Consider the following 19306-nt stretch of genomic DNA (forward strand, 5'->3'; position numbering starts at 1 on the left):
CCAGTTGGAGAGCGGGCCTATCGATGTTTGCATTGCCGCGTGGGAAGCAGACCTGGCATAAAAGAAAAAAAAAAAAAGAATAATAATCAATAAAGCACCACGAGCGACAGTCTGCTTTTATGAGAAGCTACATAGATAGTGTAAGCCGCGCTGCTTGGAAATTAAGTGAGAGCGTGCCGTGCGGGGTACTCAATTGTTTTCATTTCTGCATTGCTAGCTGAGCTTTCTTTCTTCATGCGGTGAGTGCAGAAAGGTTTGTGGTTGTTGGGGTGATGCGGGGGGGAGTGTGTGGTTAGTGTATCACTGTTATGAATTTGTTACCTTTGGGAAGGGGCAGTATATACAGCCTGAGAGTAATTTCTATTTTCATCTGCTTCTCACTCAGTGAACGTGAACTTAATTTACTGGCCTTCTGTTCTCTTGCAGTGTGGCCTCAGGATGAGTACATTGTTGAGTACTCCCTGGAGTACGGACTCCTCAGGCTCAGCCCGGCCACCCGCCAGAAGCTGAACATCTCCGTCAAGATTGTCACACTTGGTGAGCCACCGCTTGCATCAATCGTGGGAGTGCTCTGCTGACTCACGCAGTGGCAAGGGGGGATCCTTAGCTGTTAAACACACACTTTTTACGGATAGCCTAGCTGTCCACTTTGGGAAATTTACGGTGAAAATTGATGCAAAATGAATGCATTGAGCTTACCAAGATAAGTGCAACAAATGGCTTCAAACTAAACAGGAAAACAAAACTTGCGTAGCACTGTTGCATACTTCAGCCGTTATTTCACTATTTCTCCATGCCATACGCAGTTTTCCTGTAGTATCAGCTAGTAAGCAGAGGTGCTGTGAGATCGTGTAATTTATCTTAGGAGCTGTCCTGGAAGCTTGGGAAACATGGGGTAGGAGCTGACGAGTTACACTGTGACACAGGAAAAGTTTCCAGCGTCTTGTGGCAGTCTTCATGCTGTTGCAATGCACAAATCTGTATCAGCATTGCATCAACATATCTTCTGACTTATGGGGAGAAACTAGCATTGGGCTTCGTTTCTAATCCTCCGTGCAGAGTATTTCATGTAGTTCACTTCCATCTTTTTGCTGAGAAACAGGGGAGCAAAGTGGCTAAGCACGCATACGCAAACTGCAGAATAATAGTGTTTTTTTATTTATGTGAGGCAGAAAAAGTTTCAGCAGCTGAAATGAAGGTTGAGTAAATAATTGCAACCAATGCAATGGGCTACAAGACAGGCGGGGCTGCGTCACAGCATGGAGCTGGATCTTCCTAGATAGGCAGTTTCAGATCTTTTAAATTTAGCTGATCTTGACCTCATGCATCAACAGCATCGACGCGTTTATACCACAAATGTGGCTGCTACCCGTAACGTTGGCTGTTAATTTGTCCAAAAGTTTGCCTTGATGGAGCCAGTAAATTTAGAGAAATGGGGCAGAAACTCGGATGATGGCATCTCCATATTGAAGTCTGCCTTTGTGTGAGCAGCTGCGAGGGGGATTAAGGTGGCCAGTGAATTTTACTCTTCTCTCTCTACTTTTCTCTCTTTCCGCTTTTGGTGTGTCGCCTTATTCCAGACCCAGCCAAGGATCACTGTTTCGGTGACTGGTTCAGCCGGCTGCTCCTGGATGGCTTTCTCGGCTATGATGACGTGCTCATGGCGAGCCTGAAGAACCTCGCTGAGCGAGAGGAGAACAAAGGTGCGTCAGGTGGTTCTTACAGTTTCAGCTTCACTGATGTGGAGCCAGGTGTACTTCTATTGGCCGGTGTTCTCGTTGTGCTTTACAGTTTTTCTAGTTCTAAAGCACTAATTCACGAAGTCTAACCTGCTCCCCTTTCCCTGTGTCGTCAAACTGTCTAGCTCAGGGGACAAACAACAACAAAATAATAACAGCCAGAGCAGAGCAGATTTTAACCAGGGTATTTCTCGTGGGAAGCAAGTTTGGAACCTCATACCTATTGCCACATCCGATCACCTTCTTTTGCTTCACAGTTTTTTAGTGCATCAGCACTATCTCACTAAATCAAACTGGCTTACCTTTCCCTGTGTCATCAAACTGCAGAGCTCAGAAAAAGAACAGGCGGAATAGAACAGGTTTAAACCTGGGAATTCCTCACTGGGAAGTGAGTACGGAACTTCGTAGCTATTGCTATAGCTGATCACCTCGGAGTTTTACTGTCCCTCCTCGTGCTGTGTATTGCATGTCGTCTACAACTTATATTCAAACAGTGGATCCAAACAGTGTTATTGCATTGCGGTCTTAAAGTGTATTAAAGGTGAGAGACGGTTTGACTAATGGACTTGGCTCGCTTCCGGAATCACTATCGAGTAATTCGGAAATTGAGTTGACCCACGTTCAAAACTGGCTTGGCCCACCCATGAAATTTTTGTGGCCCACTCTTAGAATTAGGTCGGCAAGGTCTGAAATGTGGATGGACAGTTGAGATTTGGACGCTTTCGCACAATGCTACATTTGTTAGCATAGTTGAACCGTCATTTTTTTCTTATCTGTTTGTGGCTTTTGTTAACTTTTGACAAACCTTTAATTAGTTTTACCCTGTCTTTGTCACAGCTTTAGTGAAATCATTGGCCGTCAGTAAGGACGAGGACAGAGTGCCAAAAATGCATGCTGGTGCTTAACAGCGTGCACCTAGCATCGTCACAGCAACCATGCTGACAGTTCTGCTGCACAAAATGCACAAACTGTGGCTCCACACATACTTTTTTTCCCCGCTCGTGACCCTGCACTGTTTCAGTTATGTCTGACCAGCTTACCTGAGCGTCCAGTTTTATTACTATATATTCTGGTTCAATATCTGTGAGTCAAGTGCAAATTTTGCTCTCTCATCAGCAGTGGTTGTTCTGGTGGTGACTTTCATTGACTTTTATGTGGCAGTCTTGTAATGCGCTTTCTTGTTGTACTAGATGGTGTTACTTGCTAGCCTCATTATAATGTGAAGAACCTGCTGCAGTTCGAAATTAACAATAAACCATGGTTCTTGCATAGTGTTCTAACTTCTTTGCATTAGTTTGTCAGGTTTCAGTAGCCAATGCTTATTCTTCAAAGTTTCCTTGCTCTACTTGAAATCTTGCATTAAGCAAGCGAGGGGAAGGTCTCTAGTGGGCTGAGCTTATCTGACGATCATTACCATCACAAGAGCAATCTCAGTTATCCTGGCAATGGCAGCTGTGATGGGACTCTGCTAGCAGCAGAAACTTTGTTGATTGAATAGACCTGATTTTTTTGCATCGACTTGAGGTTTGTGCATTTTTATCTTTGCAGGCTATGTGAGAAACGTGGTGACTGGGGAGCACTACCGTTTCATCAGCATGTGGACTAGCCGGACATCCTACATCGCAGCTGCTTTCATCATGCTTGTCTTTGTAAGCATATTCTTCATTTGCTTAGTTTGTAGGTTGAAAGTTTTCAGTTTTAGCAGTAGTGTTTAATTTTATCTGGAAAGTTCATATATAAAGGCTGCGTTCATTCAACAGGTATCTATTGTATATAAATGCCGCCTGTATAAAAGTGGTATTATTTGAAAACGGCATAAGACCGTCTACAGCTCATGTCTTGACTATGAGTTGCTCTCTATTCATTATCGATAGCTCTCTTTAGGTGACATTTCCTGTAAATACTTCTGATACTAACAAAACTAGTCTGACTCGAAGGACAACTCACACTCTTCGCTAGAAACCATCTGTGGTGACATGAGGTTATTTATGAAGTGGTACACACCGAGGAGTATTTCGGTGGACGTGCGTGGTGTAGCCACTCAATGGTACTCCCTTCTTCACACCACTTCACGCGGGTCACCAACGTCACAGTGACGGCCAAGGCCTCAAATGGAGTAGAGAAAATTTCAGTATAGGCAAAATTTTTGCATAGACATAACGCACAAGAAATAAAAATGTATATTTTGAAAGGTGCCCCACACACTCTAAATGTACCGTTGTCAAAATAAGAGGTAGGTACTGAAATTTGGCGTTAGAGAGAGCTAGGCATTCTCTTCAGTGAAGAATAGTCCTTGTTTGACGCAATGTGCTCTTTATTAAGTTACTCAACGATCTCTCTCATGATGCCCTGTTGCACAACCCTGCATCTGCTATGATGACCTTGCTTACAAATGGGACACAGCCCTACAAAAATCTTGCACCTTCTGCCGTTCACTTTCATTTGCAAACAGTTCGATGCCGCAGCCAGAGCAGGCTCCTACAATGGGCGACTAAAAACACTCTCTTGGCCTCTGCTAATAGCATCGCTTTTGGAAGGTGCCACTACCATGATTCTTCCCATGAAGGGCCATAAACATGTTGTCAGTTCAGAGATGCATGCTTGGTGCTGTAGCTTGTTCAAGCAGACAGAGTGGTGAGCCTGTCAAGGTATAAGTTGAACTTTGTTCGTTACCAGATTCTAGCTTTCGTGAGAATTCAGTTCATTGCCATATTTGCACGAATATGACATGACCTCTTCTCCTTAAATCGTCTGTTTTAGAATGCACTTTGCACCTTTTTTTTAGGCAAGATACGAGCATAGCTTGAATTACATCTTCGAGATATAGCAGCACTTCGATCACCAGATTGGTTTTGTGCGAGGAGAAGCGAACTCTGACAGCATTGTGTCGTTGGCGTGGACTACACAGGCAAGAGAGAGAAAGAGTGGCTTCAGAGTCGGAATGCATGTGATGTGCACTGTTGAGAAAGAAATTCAGTGAGACACGTTAGGTAGGGAGGACAAAAAAGGGTGGAAAGAAATTCAGTTAAAGAGGCACTTGAGGTAGGGAAAAGATAAGAAACACAAAACAGTGGCGACATGAAGCGGCAGCACATGGGCCGCTCCTGTGTGGAAGGCTGCATGCATTAGCAGCTAGGAAGTCTTGCTGCACTCTGTCTTGCTGCACTCTGTCTTTGTTGATTGCACTTGTACTGTGTTAACGTTTCAATAACGTCCACGACATGGTTGATAAAGCTGTGTTCACAGATCACCGTTTGCCATTGTACATTCGAGCAGTTTTATTTTGCATTACTTATCTCTAGTTCCTCGCAAGGGCAGAGGAACTAGAGACCAAATTGCCAACCTTCGCTGGATCATGGAAAAAGCAAGAGAGTTACAGAAACCCATCTACTTCTGCTTTATTGATTATGCGAAAGCATTTGACTGCATAGATCACAGGAGATTGTGGCAAGCTCTCCAAGAGATGGGAGTTCCAATTCACCTCAACTGTCTCCTCAGGAACCTGTATGAAGGGCAAGAGGCCACAGTCAGAACTGGGCATGGTCTTACTGATTGGTTTCCGATTGAGAAAGGAGTGGGGCAAGGCTGCATACTGTCGCCCTGCCTATTTAACCTATATGCAGAGTGCATCATGAGGAAGGCCGGTCTGGATGAGTCTTCAGCTGGAGTGAAGATTGCTGGAAAATGTATCAACCTTAGAGATTTGGATGATACCACTTTAATTGCAGAAAGTGAAGTGGAACTCAAGAGACTTCTGATGCGTGTACAAGAAGAGAGTGAGAAGTTTGGGCTTAAACTGAACATTAAAAAGACAAAGATCATGGCGTCTTGCCCTATCAAGTCCTGGAGCATCAATGGACAAGAAGTGGAAGCTGTGACAAATTTTCTCTTCGTGGGCTCCAAAATTACCTCGGAAGGAGACTGCTGCCATGAAATTAGGAGACGCCTGCTTCTGGGAAAGAGAGCAATGGTTAGCCTTGACCGCCTAGTAAAGAGCAGAGACATTAGTCTGCCAACCAAGATCCGTATAACTCGTGCTATGGTCTTTCCAGTTGTGATGTATGGATGCGAGAGTTGGACTGTGAAAAAAGCTGACCGCCGAAGAATTGACGCGTTTGAATTGTGGTGCTGGCGAAGACTCTTGAGAGTTCCTTGGACTGCCAGAAGATCAAATCAGTCGATATTGTCGACCATAAACCCTGACTGCTCATTGGAGGGTCAAATTCTAAAGTTAAAGCTCAGCTACTTTGGTCATCTGATGAGAAGAGAGGAGTCGCTGGAGAAAGATTTGATGTTGGGAAAGGTTGAGGGTCGCCGGAGAAGGGGTAGGCAGCGAACGCGATGGTTAGGTGGCATCCTCGAGGCACTGCAGATGAAGTTATGTGATGGTAGGAAGATAGTGAGAGACCGGAAAGCGTGGCGTGACATGGTCCATAGGGTTAGAAGAGTCGGACACGACTGAACGACTGAACTGAACTGAACTTATCTGCATATTTCGCATATTTTTGCCATGCTGCTAGCAGTATAGCCCTTCTTTGGTAGTGTTTTGTACGTGTATTCACACGAGCCTTCCGCTGTGACACCTTAGCTGCTCGAGACATCTGCGGCAGTTTATTTTTAATTCTTTTTAAAAACTTCCATGGTGCTACAAAAATGGCGGGCAATTTAGTGTAGTTAGGCCAAATATGAAATAGTTGCAATAGCACTTTGGTTTTCCCATCTGTTTCGGGTAGTGCGTACTTATTACCACACGGTCATAATCTACCATAATGTGTGGAAGAACACCCGACCTGTATGTAAAGCCCTGATTTAACCAAGCCACATGAATGTGCCTATATAATGTAGAGGTAGCTTGCCAGACTCAGGATTCAAAGGTCCCAGCGGGTTCGATTTTCATCTCACCTTACGGGAGCTACCGGAGTTGGCAGCTGTTGCTAGTTTGGCCGTGACAGTGTCTCGTGGTGTCACACAAACCACCGAGACGGACACGAGCATCGCTGCTGCACGAGCCTCGAGGCTTCAAGCATCACACAACACCTAAATGGCAGAGTGGGAGCTCTAGTGCTAGCGAAAAGAAGCTTTTCGGGCACCTTTCTGTGGGTTCACTTCCAGAAACCTACTAGGAAAAATGCACCTCCCACATATGACCCCACTTACCACACACCCGCCTACTTCCACCTGTCAAAAAGCCCCCACTCTTCAGCAGCCTGCACCCCCACAGCAGGCCGCTCAGCAGTGGAAGGAAAATGCGTTGGCGAAATTATATTCAAAGATTCTCCAGGGCCTTGAGCAACCTTGCTCTCTCAACATAGCCCTTAAAACCCCCTCAGGTCCAGCCGCTCCCTGATGCAGTCTGCTAGTTAAATACACGGCACAACCCTCCAGGTCAGCACGCAATCAAACACATCACTTCGCAGAATATGGGATGCACGGACTGGCATGGAAATGTCTAGTAGGCAGGATCACTTATTGCCTGATAACAGATCGTGGGAATGGCAAAGAGCTCTGTTTCACTCTTCTGTAGAGCAGGAGCAGTGGTGCAGGCAGACCTCTCTCTCCACAGAACTACACATGACACAGGCAGCACCATATGCATTGGCTCAAAACAATGGCGACCTTTACACTGTTCCACATGGTTCCTAATGGACTCTTGTGACTTCTTTATTGTCCAGTCTTTTTCCTCTCTTAGAGAGTCACCCACTCCTCATTACGATGGTTTGTCGCTGTCACTGGGCGCACCTCTCTGGGAAGGATATCCTTGTCGAGTGAATGAAGTGTGGTTATGAAGACCCTGTTGGCTTTTTTCTCCATGTGGAATCATGTTTTTGTCCGAACTTCGACTGCTCAAAAAACATGCTACCAGCTTGTCGGCTGTCAACAGGATGACGTGTTTATGGAGTGATGTAGGCAAAGCAACACTGTCAGTGCTGCACCCTCGTGCTTCAAGTCTTCTCTCTCTTAGGGTAACAATAAGATACACACAGAATGGTTGCACCTTACGCATGCGGCTGCCATACATACTGACGTAACTCTTCCCCTTTCTCTCTCTCTCTCTCTCTCTCTCTCTGGGGGGGGGGGGGGGGGGGCTTTACCTCTGCTGCAAATGACTAAACTCTCACCAGCGCCAGCATTTTGCATTGCTGTTCCCTCTACTAAATCTTGCTCCTTTCCTTTGTTATCCCTGTCACACTGGATGCCTGCCTTTTATGGATGGTTGAGTGTGCAGGATGGTTGGGTGTGCAGTGCTCAGCCTGCACACCCGTACTCCCCCACCACATTACTTCATCAGGCCGCTTAAAAGCTTTCAAGAGAGGATGTCGACCAGAACATGCCCTTGATGCTAGTGCAAGGGTAGCACTACAAATGGAATACACGGCACCTATAGCTATCACTGAGGTTCACATTACCATGGTGGTAAACATCCTCTTAATTTCTGACCTCTTTCTGGAACACCCACCTCATGCTGCTATATTCGTGAAAGTACAGTAAATTCTTGTCCCATTGGTCCGCTATCCTACTCATGTCCGAAATAAAAATAACAAAGGAAAATTTCGCTGTTCGCACACAAACCTTTGGAAAATGCTCAGATGCGCAATTTTTCGTCAAATTCAGTGATATGTATGGGCTAGGGGATAAGCTGATAGTGTATTGGTGTCTCTCTCCACACCACATCAGTACCACGAGATTCACCCCAAACTCCAGCAGTCTCGCCGTGATCTTGGCAACTAAGGGCAACGCTAGGCTGTCAAGAAATTTTTCTTCCTGTCACATGCATATAACAGCCATTATTTGTGCATTGTGCAAGGAAAACTTTCGTTCCTCATAAAGGTTCACAACAATGACCACAGCTGTGTGGTGTGTGCCCGCATAATGTCGACCTCTGGTGCCCACATTATAATTGCAACTTTGAACATTGCGTCCACCACTGTTCATTGTAAATGGGTGCAACTGCACAGTGTTGCTGCATTTGCTCTTTGCCATTTGTTACATTTGCGCATTTTTGTGACCCTGGCACTGGGCCATTTATTTGAGAAAATGAAATTTTATACAGCTTACAAGGTTACTTTGTGTGCATTCGGGCAGATTTTTTGAACAGCCAGCCCAGAGGCTGACTGGGACTGGCCTGATTCACGATGACAAACAGGCAACTGAGTGATAGACTTGTGCATAACCCGTTACTTGCGATAATGTGAATTTTACTTTGTAATTTTTTTTATTACTTTTTTAAGGTGTGATGGGGCCCTGACTAATAAATTATTTTTGTCAACAATCGACTGGTAGTTAATTTGTTACATTATTTTCCCCTAAAAGGACTTATAACCAGGGGTATAACTTTGAGAACTTAAACTATGTGGTAAACATTGGCTTTAGAACAATAATGGTTGAGATGCAGAATAACCACACACGTGAAATTGTCATACATCTAAGCCAGACCGACCTGTATTTGACTAGCTGCACATTTTGCACTTTGCTTGTAGCTAGAAAGAAATGGAAGACAGAAATGGAATGAAAGACAGAAAGTTTAGCCAATGTTTATAGTTTGATGACATGTTACTCTGCATAGAAAAGGGAAGTGCGATAGAAAGATGGAAAGAAAGCTGTGTGGAAAAATGAAGAAATAAAATAGGAAAGAAAAAATGTGGCCATGTAGCGCGCAGTGAGGTGCATCATCAAATAATGTTAAACCGTGAAGTGGCAAGATGCACAGTCCAACAAATGGGTTTAGCGTGAAAAATGCGTGAGGGTGATATGCATGGTGAAAGTATAGCGTGTCAAGTTGTCCAGTGTCTTAAATATGCAACCAAGAAGTTCATTGCATGTCTCTGTTGCTTTGGGCAGGCTAACAGACCTAAGACATGCACCAGTGTTAGATGCACTGGGGAGAGCGTCTCCATGCAATGTTTGCAGTAAGCGTGTTCGTCAACTCAAGCAGAACACGTTCGACAGTTTCGATCGCGCCGAAGTTATCACTGTACGTACTGTTCGTTTAACTGAAATGGTATCGCAAGCCGTTTGCAAGCGCAGAGTTCAGGTGAAGTTGATGATAAAGAGTTTCCAGACAGTGAGGAAATCTGGGAGATAGTTTTGATAGATGTGGGCCGACTGAGTGAAGAAGTCGGTAGTGATGTGTCGGCAAGCTCCAGAACCGATACTTTTCTTTGGAAGCAAATCTTTTAGCCAATTGGGACGCTCCAGACTTCGTGAAAAAAGCCTGGACATATCTCTGATGCTGGTGGCCTTTACAGGCCGCTTCATCTGCTTTTTCATTGGCTTGAATACCACAGTGTGCTGGTATCCACTGAAATGTTATGCAGTGGCCTGTGGCAATAGCCAAATGATGCAGATACCCAATGTTAAGGGAAACTGGTTAGGAATAATTTTCTCGGGCAGGTGGGAGGGGACTTGCAAAGATGCTTTGGAATTAGTAAAGATTACCCATTAGACTAAGGGTTCGGCGCAGGGTAAGGAAACAGCTTCTTTAATGCCATGAAGCTCGGCTGTTGTAGATGATCACTTCCACTGCAACTGGTTAGAAATGATGTGGCTTGCTGAAGGCGTAGGAAGGCTGCAAGAAAAAGTTTTCTTGAGTAGTTGAACTGTTGTTGATGAATATGTGGCTGTGTTGCGTATATTCTTCAGCTAAGTAAGCGAGAGTAGCTTTGCAGAAGCGCTGCCTGTGGTATGCGGCTATTTGTATTTACACTTGAAATAAGCATCCTCACCTTTAGAGGTGGGAGTAACCAGGGAGGAAATGTCTGAAGTAGTTGTCTGTGTGGTTTATTAATAGTAGAAAGGGGCAGAAGCTGCACAGCTTGACCACAGCCAGAGTTATGATGAGTCAGGTGGACACTGTGTAATTCTTCCCCGTCACATTTCATATACATGTCATATCCTACATGTTGTGGGATTCTCTACGGGGCTGCGGCTCCGCTCTCAGAGCAAACAACGCTCCGCTAGCTCAGACCACAGTGGTGGCTCCAAGAACAACACGAACACCGAGGACCAAAGGGTTAACCGTTTAATGGGCTTCCTCGGCCGCGCGCGCGCTATCAAGCAAAGCAGTGTTCACCTGAGCAGTCCGTCTCTCCCAGGACGTGTCCGTTCACTTGGCTCGTTCAGTCCGCACTGCACTCGATGCGCACACAACACACATACTCACGTCTCCCCGAAACCACACCCAGCCAACACACACAGCGCGCGCCTTGCCCCAGCAGTCGAGGGAGAGAGGGGGAAGGAGGCTGTCATGTGATCTGGAGAGGAGAGGCCGCGCTTCACCTTCGCCGCCACGTCGTAGCCAGGAGGGGAAGGAGTCGTGATATCTGCCTTCCTACAATGCCATAGACAGGAACACATATTATAGAATTCTACATGTCATAGACAGGAACACATAGCTTCCTATGCGGTAATCATATCCAGCGAGGTATATCTTGTTTCTGCTAGTGTTCTTGGTGCAGTGGAGCCCTTTGGGAGTCCAAAGCTTATCCACATGCATGGAAGGATGTGGTGTGCTTTTGCTACAATTGCACAATGGAGTATTTTATTTAATGAGTTAGGTCTTTGCCCCTTAAAGTTATGAACTACAACGAAGCACGGTGCTTCGCCTAACCTATGTGTTGTGTTCTAGGCATTCGTAGCTTACAACAATTGCTGTGGAAAAAATGCTGAAGAAAACTTCTAAAGCTAAAAAGCAACTGCATGTGAGACTTATAGCACATATGTTGGGGGGATGAAAAATTTCCAGACGAGATGTTCTGTTCTTCGGCAGTGTGGTGGGGAAATAATGGCCTTTCGCACGCTGAAGATATCTGGAGGGTGAGGAGAAGGGTCGTCATTACCTATGAGGGCCGTGGTTGTCCGTAACGTACACGCGACTTTCTGCATTCGAATGGTGCAACCACACATGTGGGAGAAAATGTGACGGAATTAGCTGGCATAAAAGAGAGACAGGAAAGGTTTTATACAGGGGAAATTTTAATTGAGCTTTTTAAAAAAGCTTTGTCAAGAAAGTGGACGCCCACACATCAGCATGTTTGAGCTACTGTGCTCAAGATTATCTGCTCAGTATATTCTTTTCGAGTAAAGACTGCGGCATATTTCGATAACATGTCTCCTCTACATTATGTGGCTTGAAATACAGAATTGAAAACCTGACAGGTGTAACTTTGTCCCATTTATAACAAACTTAATAGTGTAGCACACATTTTCATTAGATGCTGACTTTTTAGCATTGTTTTCTAACCTAAGATATTTAGGAGCTAAAAGTTGCATGCTCGAGTGTTTTTAAATCTATGCTTAATTGCTCTTGGGCATGATTGGAAGTTTTTGTGCTCCAGACCTCTGATAAGTAAACATCTCTCTGTCTCAGAGTGCTCCAAGTTGAAAGCTTTAGTGGTAAAAAAAATTGGGTTAAATCACATTTCACTGATAGCGTCAATGCGAATCATAGGAAACCGCGTGCTGTAGTGATGGGGATGAAGCCTAGACTATTTGGAATGGGGTGGTTACAATAAATCTTGACCAGGCTGAGAAAAATGTGCAATGAAGAACTAAGTTAATCAACGAGCAAGCTTGAATCGGTTTCATATACTTGCTTGTAGTTTTTTAAGGTTGTCATCTCACCAGGGCTTAAGGTGTTTTATTCTGCCTGCTACATTCATATCCATTGCCTTGTTGCTCTTCCTTGAGTAAAACGCGCTCAACCACAGTGCGAGTGCCATTGAAAGTGCATCGTTTGGTGCCATTGTTCAGTTCGTAGTGGAGGCAGAAGCTGGTGATATGTGGGCAGCAGTATGGTACACTGAATAATCTTGTTGGCCTGACAATAGGAACATACTAAGATGAAAGCTTTTAATGGCTCATACAGTCGTCCGCTCGCGAGAGGTGTCGCATTTCTTTGCGAGATTTCGCAGGATATCGCAATATTGGGACGTCATGACCTGGTGACATTATTTGTCTTGTCTACCAGGGGGGACAGCGGCCGATGTAGCTCAGTTGGAAGAGCACCGGACGCGATATTCGGAGGTCGTGGGTTCGGTTCCCACCATCGGCACGTTGTTTTTTCTTCTACTTTGTGTTTAATTATCTCTTCCCTAAACAGATTACATTACTAATTTCTGTGATTATCCAAGTAAACATTAAAAAAAAATACATAAAGTACCATCCCGAACGCTTTCCTTGGCCTCGCCGACTGTTGGCTTCTTTCGTTCATGTCTACCATGAGGGAGATAATTAAAAATAAATAAATAAACCTTGTCTCCACCGGGAATCGAACCTCCATCCCTCGGATCCCTAGCCGAGCGCTTTACCAACTGCGCCGCGTCCCGGATCGTGAAATGTTCATCATAATTCCTTTTGTGTACCATGAAGATAGCGGGATTCTGCGAGTGACAGATACTGCCCCTTTAATTTCCTGTAAACGAATTATAGAATGGCGGTAAACTTTGATGCATTCAGTGGAATGCTGGTTGTGTTTGACGAGGTTGGTGATGTACCCTCACGACTGGTCACTGGCAGTTCATGCATATATGAAGCTGACCCCGGCGGGCATCCGATCCAGGCCTCCGTGCGGCACCTTTCATTTGCTGCTTCCTCGAGTGCCGCACCACACAGCAAGCAGAAGCAGACCCAGATGTCTAGAGGCGTTAGTACAGCAGGCATTAGCGGCGTTTGAAATTAATTTACGGGACAGAAAATGCGCAGTATCTGTCACAATTCTCCACGGACAAAAGGAAGAGAGGAAGGTGGGAGTGAAAGAAGAGAGGGAGATAGAGGTGCCGTAGTGGAGGGCTATGATCCACCGCGCTATAATGGCTTTTACCTCATCGCACTTTAGTGGTCCAAAGTGCCGTCTAGAATTTTTTCTATGTAGGCGTGACATAAATTTGATGCATAGCGGTCTAATCCTGTGTGTGCTAGCTGTCGCCTTGCGCAAGAGGCAGATGCTTGTAATGCTGTTGTGTACCTGTTCTTTTTGTCATTTTCACCTTCCTGAGACAACAAGCCATGGAAGAAATGACTATTGTCAGACTTCTTGGCTGCATTAATGGGTCGTGTCACTGAACCTGACTACGCATCCTGTTGTCACATTGTGTTGTTTCACATCCACCTTGCACATACGGCTCACACTGAAGCTCCTGTGTTGTTATATGGACTCCACTATAATTTTTTTGTCATTCCTTTTCAGACCCTGTCGATATCGATGCTGCTGCGGTACTCTCACCACCAGATATTTGTCTTCATTGGTAAGTTTACTCACTGATATTTGTGTCCTTACCGTTAAAAGCAAGCAACATTTTCACCCAAAACTTTTGGCGAGGCCAGCCACAAGCTGTTTGCCTCGGTGTGTACACCGAAAAGCACTAGTGGTTGCACCGTGCTTTTGAACCACTGGCTTTAGTTTCAACGCGGCTTGCATTCTGCACACAGGTGGTTTTGTTTCAATGCACACTGAAGGAGATGAATATTGGCTCGGAATATCCAGCTGTTTACGCTTAAAGGAACTCTGAGGACAGGTTTGAAGTTGTTCGGTACACAGCATTTTGATGACAAAGAGACCACCGTCAATGTAAGCACGGGTTTTATAACCTAGAACAGTCTTAAACAAGTTAAATACGGTGTCGTTATCATCATTTGATTTCATAAGTAATCTGCTTACGTCGACACCGAATTTCACCGTGGATCTCTGAAGCCGTTATCTATGCCGGTCTGTCACTCATTTTACGATGGCGGTAACCAGCCATTAAACGCATGAGTATTAGTACCCCCCTGTAAGAAGAACTCGTCCGGTGGTGTTAGCACTGTCAGTGTTGACTGTGTTGTAAGCCCGTTATACTTTGTGGCACGGGCAGAGGCTCTTTATTTTTCTTTCCTTTCGCATGCCTCAACATAATATATGTGTTGGTGATTAGCAGGGGACACAGCTGGGCACTGATGGCTGGCAGGTTGCACAACATCGCAAAATAGGTGCCATGGTTGAGTTAGGAGGAGCTGGGAAATTGGGCAGCTCATTTTATATTAAAGGGGGAGATGGGAATTCAACACATCGGGAGATTTTCACCCCCCCCGTTTAGACCTGCAGCCTTGAAAATTTCCGGAGCATTCCTCTGTCATGTGATAGTCGACAGAGGATGTGGTTGTGCACTGGGTTGTCTGACAGTATGAGAACATGTGATATGGGCAAGTTGGCAGAGCTTCCAATCCAGGGATCGAATTGGAAATCCTGGGGACCATGGGATTGGATTGATTCAAAACGACCATTAACAACTCCTTCATTTTTTTACCTAGCCCATAAACATAATCATCCTTCATGCTGTAGAAAAGTAAAGCTCACACGTATATGCCACGCGAATGTCGTTGGTCGTCTGTGACTTTTATCAAGGTGGCCTTTGAATTGAGCAGTGAAAAATACTGTTAAATTTAGTTTTCTCAGCTTATTATTATTTTTTTTTTTGCTCCCATACAAATGGCTCTGTAATCGAACAAGTATATTTGAGCACTCGTACAGTTTACTGAGAGTGCAGGCAAATGACCGTTTAACCTGTGCATGCGTATGTGTATGGGAAAGAGGGAGAGAGGGACGGAGGGAGGGAAGGAAGGTGTGTGTGTGCGTGCGTGCGTGCGGTGTGTGTGTGGGGGGGGGGGGGGGGGGGGGGGCATGCGAGTTGTAGCTGCTCGAATATGCCAGTGGGTTTCGTTTTTTTACTTGCTGCAACGCAGTTGCTGCGGTCTGCACAATGTTAGCTGTAAGGTTGCGCCGCCTATTGGAAGGAGTGGAAAAAGAGCAGGAAAGCTTCTGCCAGATGTCGATAGATGGCGCAGGCTGTTCACACGCTCGCGTTGTTTTGACTTGGCGGCCCTTTTTTTCAATTCTTATCCTTTTTTTCTTCTCTCCCTTTCCGGAACGGAACTGCACTGAAAAAGCATGGTCCCATAGGCTTACGTGGTGCGAATACCGATAGTTTTTCTCGTAACATGCGTCATGCTCAGGCGTTACTATTCCTAGAGTTGCGGTGATGTTTTTCGGAGTCGCGCGGTTTGCCAAGACTGCGCCGGCCGTCTAATGTTTTGCTTGTCACTTTTCCTTGGAAGCACAGATGCTTTTCTCTGGAAGGGGCTGCATTTTCGTGCAACGGTTTCGTTGGCTTTGTGCCGCAATTCTCACTATGCTTTTGAATGTGATGAAGTTGTTAGGTGGGCGCTTAGAAATTAAAAAAAAAAAAAAAAAGAAGAAGAAGTAAAGAGCACATTCTGGCCGGGGCCATGTCGCAGTGTTCAGAGTCTTAAAAAAAAAAATATATATTTTCTGAGCATTTTGAAGGTGCTGCGGCACTTAATTGTTAATGGTGGGGATTTTATGTGGACTAGGAGCTGTGAAGCCATTGGCTAGAAGTGTGAAAGCGAAGCAGGTGGCAGGACATCCTGTCCCACTTACTGTTCTCGCATTTGCGGGTAGGAAGCAGCCAAGTGGCTAAGCAGTTATCCACATCCACATCAATTGGGCTGCTAGTGCTCGACTAACCGCTGCACACTTTAAACATCCCAATAATCTTTTTTGATGCAACCGTGCCTATGCGTGAGCTTCCTATAATTTTTTTATTTGTTTTTGTCTGTGGGCCAAGGAAATAATAGCTGTAGCAGGGTTGCCCCTTGTGAGGGTGCTTCCTGCCTTGCATGCCTGACATGGGGGAGAAAGTAGGGGGCAGGGGAAGTTTTCACTTACTTTTACGTGAAAAATGCCAGCGCAAAATCGGGAAAGCGAAGTACTAAAGGAATTATCGGTTAAGAAAAAGGTTATAGAAACAGAGAGCAGCCTGTGGAAAGCAGGGAGGCAGATGAAATCAGCGCTGGGAACGTGCAGAATCTTTAAGCAGGAAATTCCTAGTGAAAGGATCTATGATACCTAACTTTTTGGAAGTTCATTTTCGGAGTCGGTATGAAAGTATTATGTGCTACCTAATTAGACGCACCAAGTCAAGTGCCAAGAGGTAAACACGTCCTGCAGAGCAGCCGGAGAGGAGGAGGAAATGGCTGAACGCATGATAAAGTCCTTTGCTCTGCAGTTCAATGCACCGGGGCAGATTTATTGAAAGCATTGGGATTTAAGAACATTACAGGGAAAATAGACTTTGGGCTAGCAGGAATAACCAAGCGCAAGTTGTCTAATGGGTGGTAAATATCAAGACAAGTACAGATATATTACTAAAACCTCGTTAATTCGCAGTTAATGAGGCCGATAAAAATGTGAGTTAACCGGGTTTTCAGGTCAACCCAACAGCGCAAAAAAAAAAAAAAAAGCTTATTGCGAGAACGCACTAGGTGTGCCCACTTCCCACATTATGACGCCGGCTTTTTAGCATCGCTCGCTCAAAAAGGTGTTTGCTGCTACCAAGCGTTCCAATGACTTTGTGGCAGTTGAAGCGTACGCTCCAGTTGCGGCGTGATAAAGCGAACGTACTGAACACCGGGCTTGCGCAATCAGCGGACCAGGCGGGGTTGCAAGAGATGCTCTGTGGACGTCGACGGCGCGAGACGGAGGGCCGAGCTAAAGAGCGTGTTTTTTTTTTTAATGTTCTCACCAGAATAGTAATTAGTAATCAGTTTTCAGTAATTAAAAAATATTGACGATTTATTGCGCAACTACTAATGAGTAATTATTAATTAACTAGTCATTAATTAGTAATTAGTCATTGATTGGCATGTGGATATATAAGGTACGCGTTCGCGCATACTGTGGTGGTGCTCTGTGATTGGTCGAGATCTCCGTGACGTTATCTCGTCTCGACCAAACAGAGCCGCCGCAAAAGCGTGACACTTTTGCTGACTGCAACGATGAGGCTATAAAGGCTTTCGCCTCAATAAACGGCGTGTAAACTGCTGGGCTGGTTGGCTCTTTTTGCATAGAAAGGAAACCAGCGAAATCGGACGTAGGACAAGAGTAAAGAAGGCAGAAGGAGCAAAGAAGGCCAGCGTTGTGGTATGTGCCTTCTTTGCTCTTGTCTTGCGTCTGAGTTCGCTGGTTTCCAGGCCGATGTTTCGCGCTTTCACCCCAGTTTTCAAGGGTTATAGCCTTGAAAATTCCTGATGCCAAGAGTTTCTGCGCGCTGTGCGTCCGAAGGTGAGGAGTTGCACCAGCCAATAACGAAGCACTGCCACTCTTACTTGCGTGGGCCAATATGCATCAGCATGTCGTCTTCCAAAATTAGTACCATTTGTGGTGGCGAAATAGTTAGGGCGCTCGATTACCGTATCGGGTGACTTAGTTATATGCAATGAATAGCCACTACAACAACAACCCGAGTGTGAACCCCACCGCTGCAGCCGCGTTTCGACGGAGGTGAAACGCAAAGCATCCATAGTACGGTGCGATGCGTGCACATAAAGAAACCCCAGGTATTCGAAAATTATCCAGACTACGGCGTCTCCCATAACCTGAGTCTCTTGGGACATTGACCCTCATCATTTATAAACAATGGACAATAATTAGCATGTTTTTGAACTTAGGCAGCGTGACTGCGTTGCCGACCCTGCTGGAACCAGTAAGGCCAGCAGAAAACCATTAGGAATTCTTTATGGTTCCAGTAGAAAACCAGTAGGCTTCCTAATGGAACCAGTAGAAACCAGTAAAACCCAGCAGGTTTCTTTATGGTCCCAGTACAAACCAGTAGATTCCCAGTAACAAATTTTCACCTGGGATCGGTCCTACGCACGCATAGTTTCGTCCGGTCACAGAGCAAGAGGTGTGAAGTAGCTCTTCATGATTTCCCCATGGCCGTTTTCCCTTTTCTCCCCATTTTTTGTGCGACAAGTTCTCTGTTTTCATCCCTCATGCCGTCGGCGTTTGTACAGACGCGCACGTGTGTTGTATGTACTACATACGTCTGTGTTTTGGCGGGTGGGTGCGCGTTGTGCGCAAAAGGCTTCACGCCGCCGGAGCAGCGCCCTACCACCTCTTCGAGAGGGGAAGACGCGAACGAAATCGGGATACGAATCGGGAGCTGGGGCACGGGCTGAGTGAAGGAAGCAGGGAAGGCGGGTGCGCAGTGAGGGTGGGAAGGAGGGGCAGGCGTTCTGCTTCCGGTCCCGCTTCCTGTTGCGGGCTTTTCGAAAGGATCACCGGTGCTAGGAGCGCAGCTATCCGTTGGGCTGGCGTTGCTTCCTTTCCTTCCTCTCCTTGGCTGCGCCAGGGGTTCCGGGGCAGGAAATTAAGCTGGGGGAAGAGATCGAGGGGTCGGTGTGCGGCGTCGTAGGGCCGTGCGTGTGGCGTCGCCGTCGTCGTCGTCATAGGGAGGCGGCGGGGGTGTAAGGGAGGGGGACGGAAATGCCCCGGATTGTATTGGCCGGGAACAGATTTTCGTAGGCCCTGGTCCCTCTTTTTTTTTTTTCCCCCTCGCGTTTTTCCCACACTGCCTGGCACGGGCCTCTCTGGCTCTCTCTTGAGGTGGGCGCTTCGCGATCGTGCAGAGCGAAGAAGCGGCTTGCTTCTGCCATAGCCACAGGTCAAGCGGATCCGAAACCTCTCCCCTCCCCCCCCCTCCCCCCCCCCCCCCTCCCCCTTTTTCTTTTTTTTT

General features: G+C 45.9%; 1 protein-coding gene across 2 annotated transcripts in view; it reads left to right on the plus strand.

The window, feature by feature from the left end:
* Positions 1 to 19306, plus strand: part of LOC146181763 (membralin) — a 188617-nt gene that overhangs the window by 141203 nt on the left and 28108 nt on the right. For both annotated transcript variants that reach the window (XM_084576775.1, XM_084576776.1), the window contains 4 exons: positions 427 to 537; positions 1581 to 1703; positions 3288 to 3388; positions 13924 to 13981. In XM_084576775.1, the coding sequence (XP_084432901.1) occupies positions 427 to 537; positions 1581 to 1703; positions 3288 to 3388; positions 13924 to 13981 (393 nt within the window). The remainder of the gene's footprint in view (positions 1 to 426; positions 538 to 1580; positions 1704 to 3287; positions 3389 to 13923; positions 13982 to 19306) is intronic.

This window comes from Amblyomma maculatum, chromosome 8 (assembly GCF_055883805.1).
Source record: "Amblyomma maculatum isolate TAMU_Amacu chromosome 8, ASM5588380v1, whole genome shotgun sequence".
NCBI classification, from domain to species: domain Eukaryota; kingdom Metazoa; phylum Arthropoda; class Arachnida; order Ixodida; family Ixodidae; genus Amblyomma; species Amblyomma maculatum.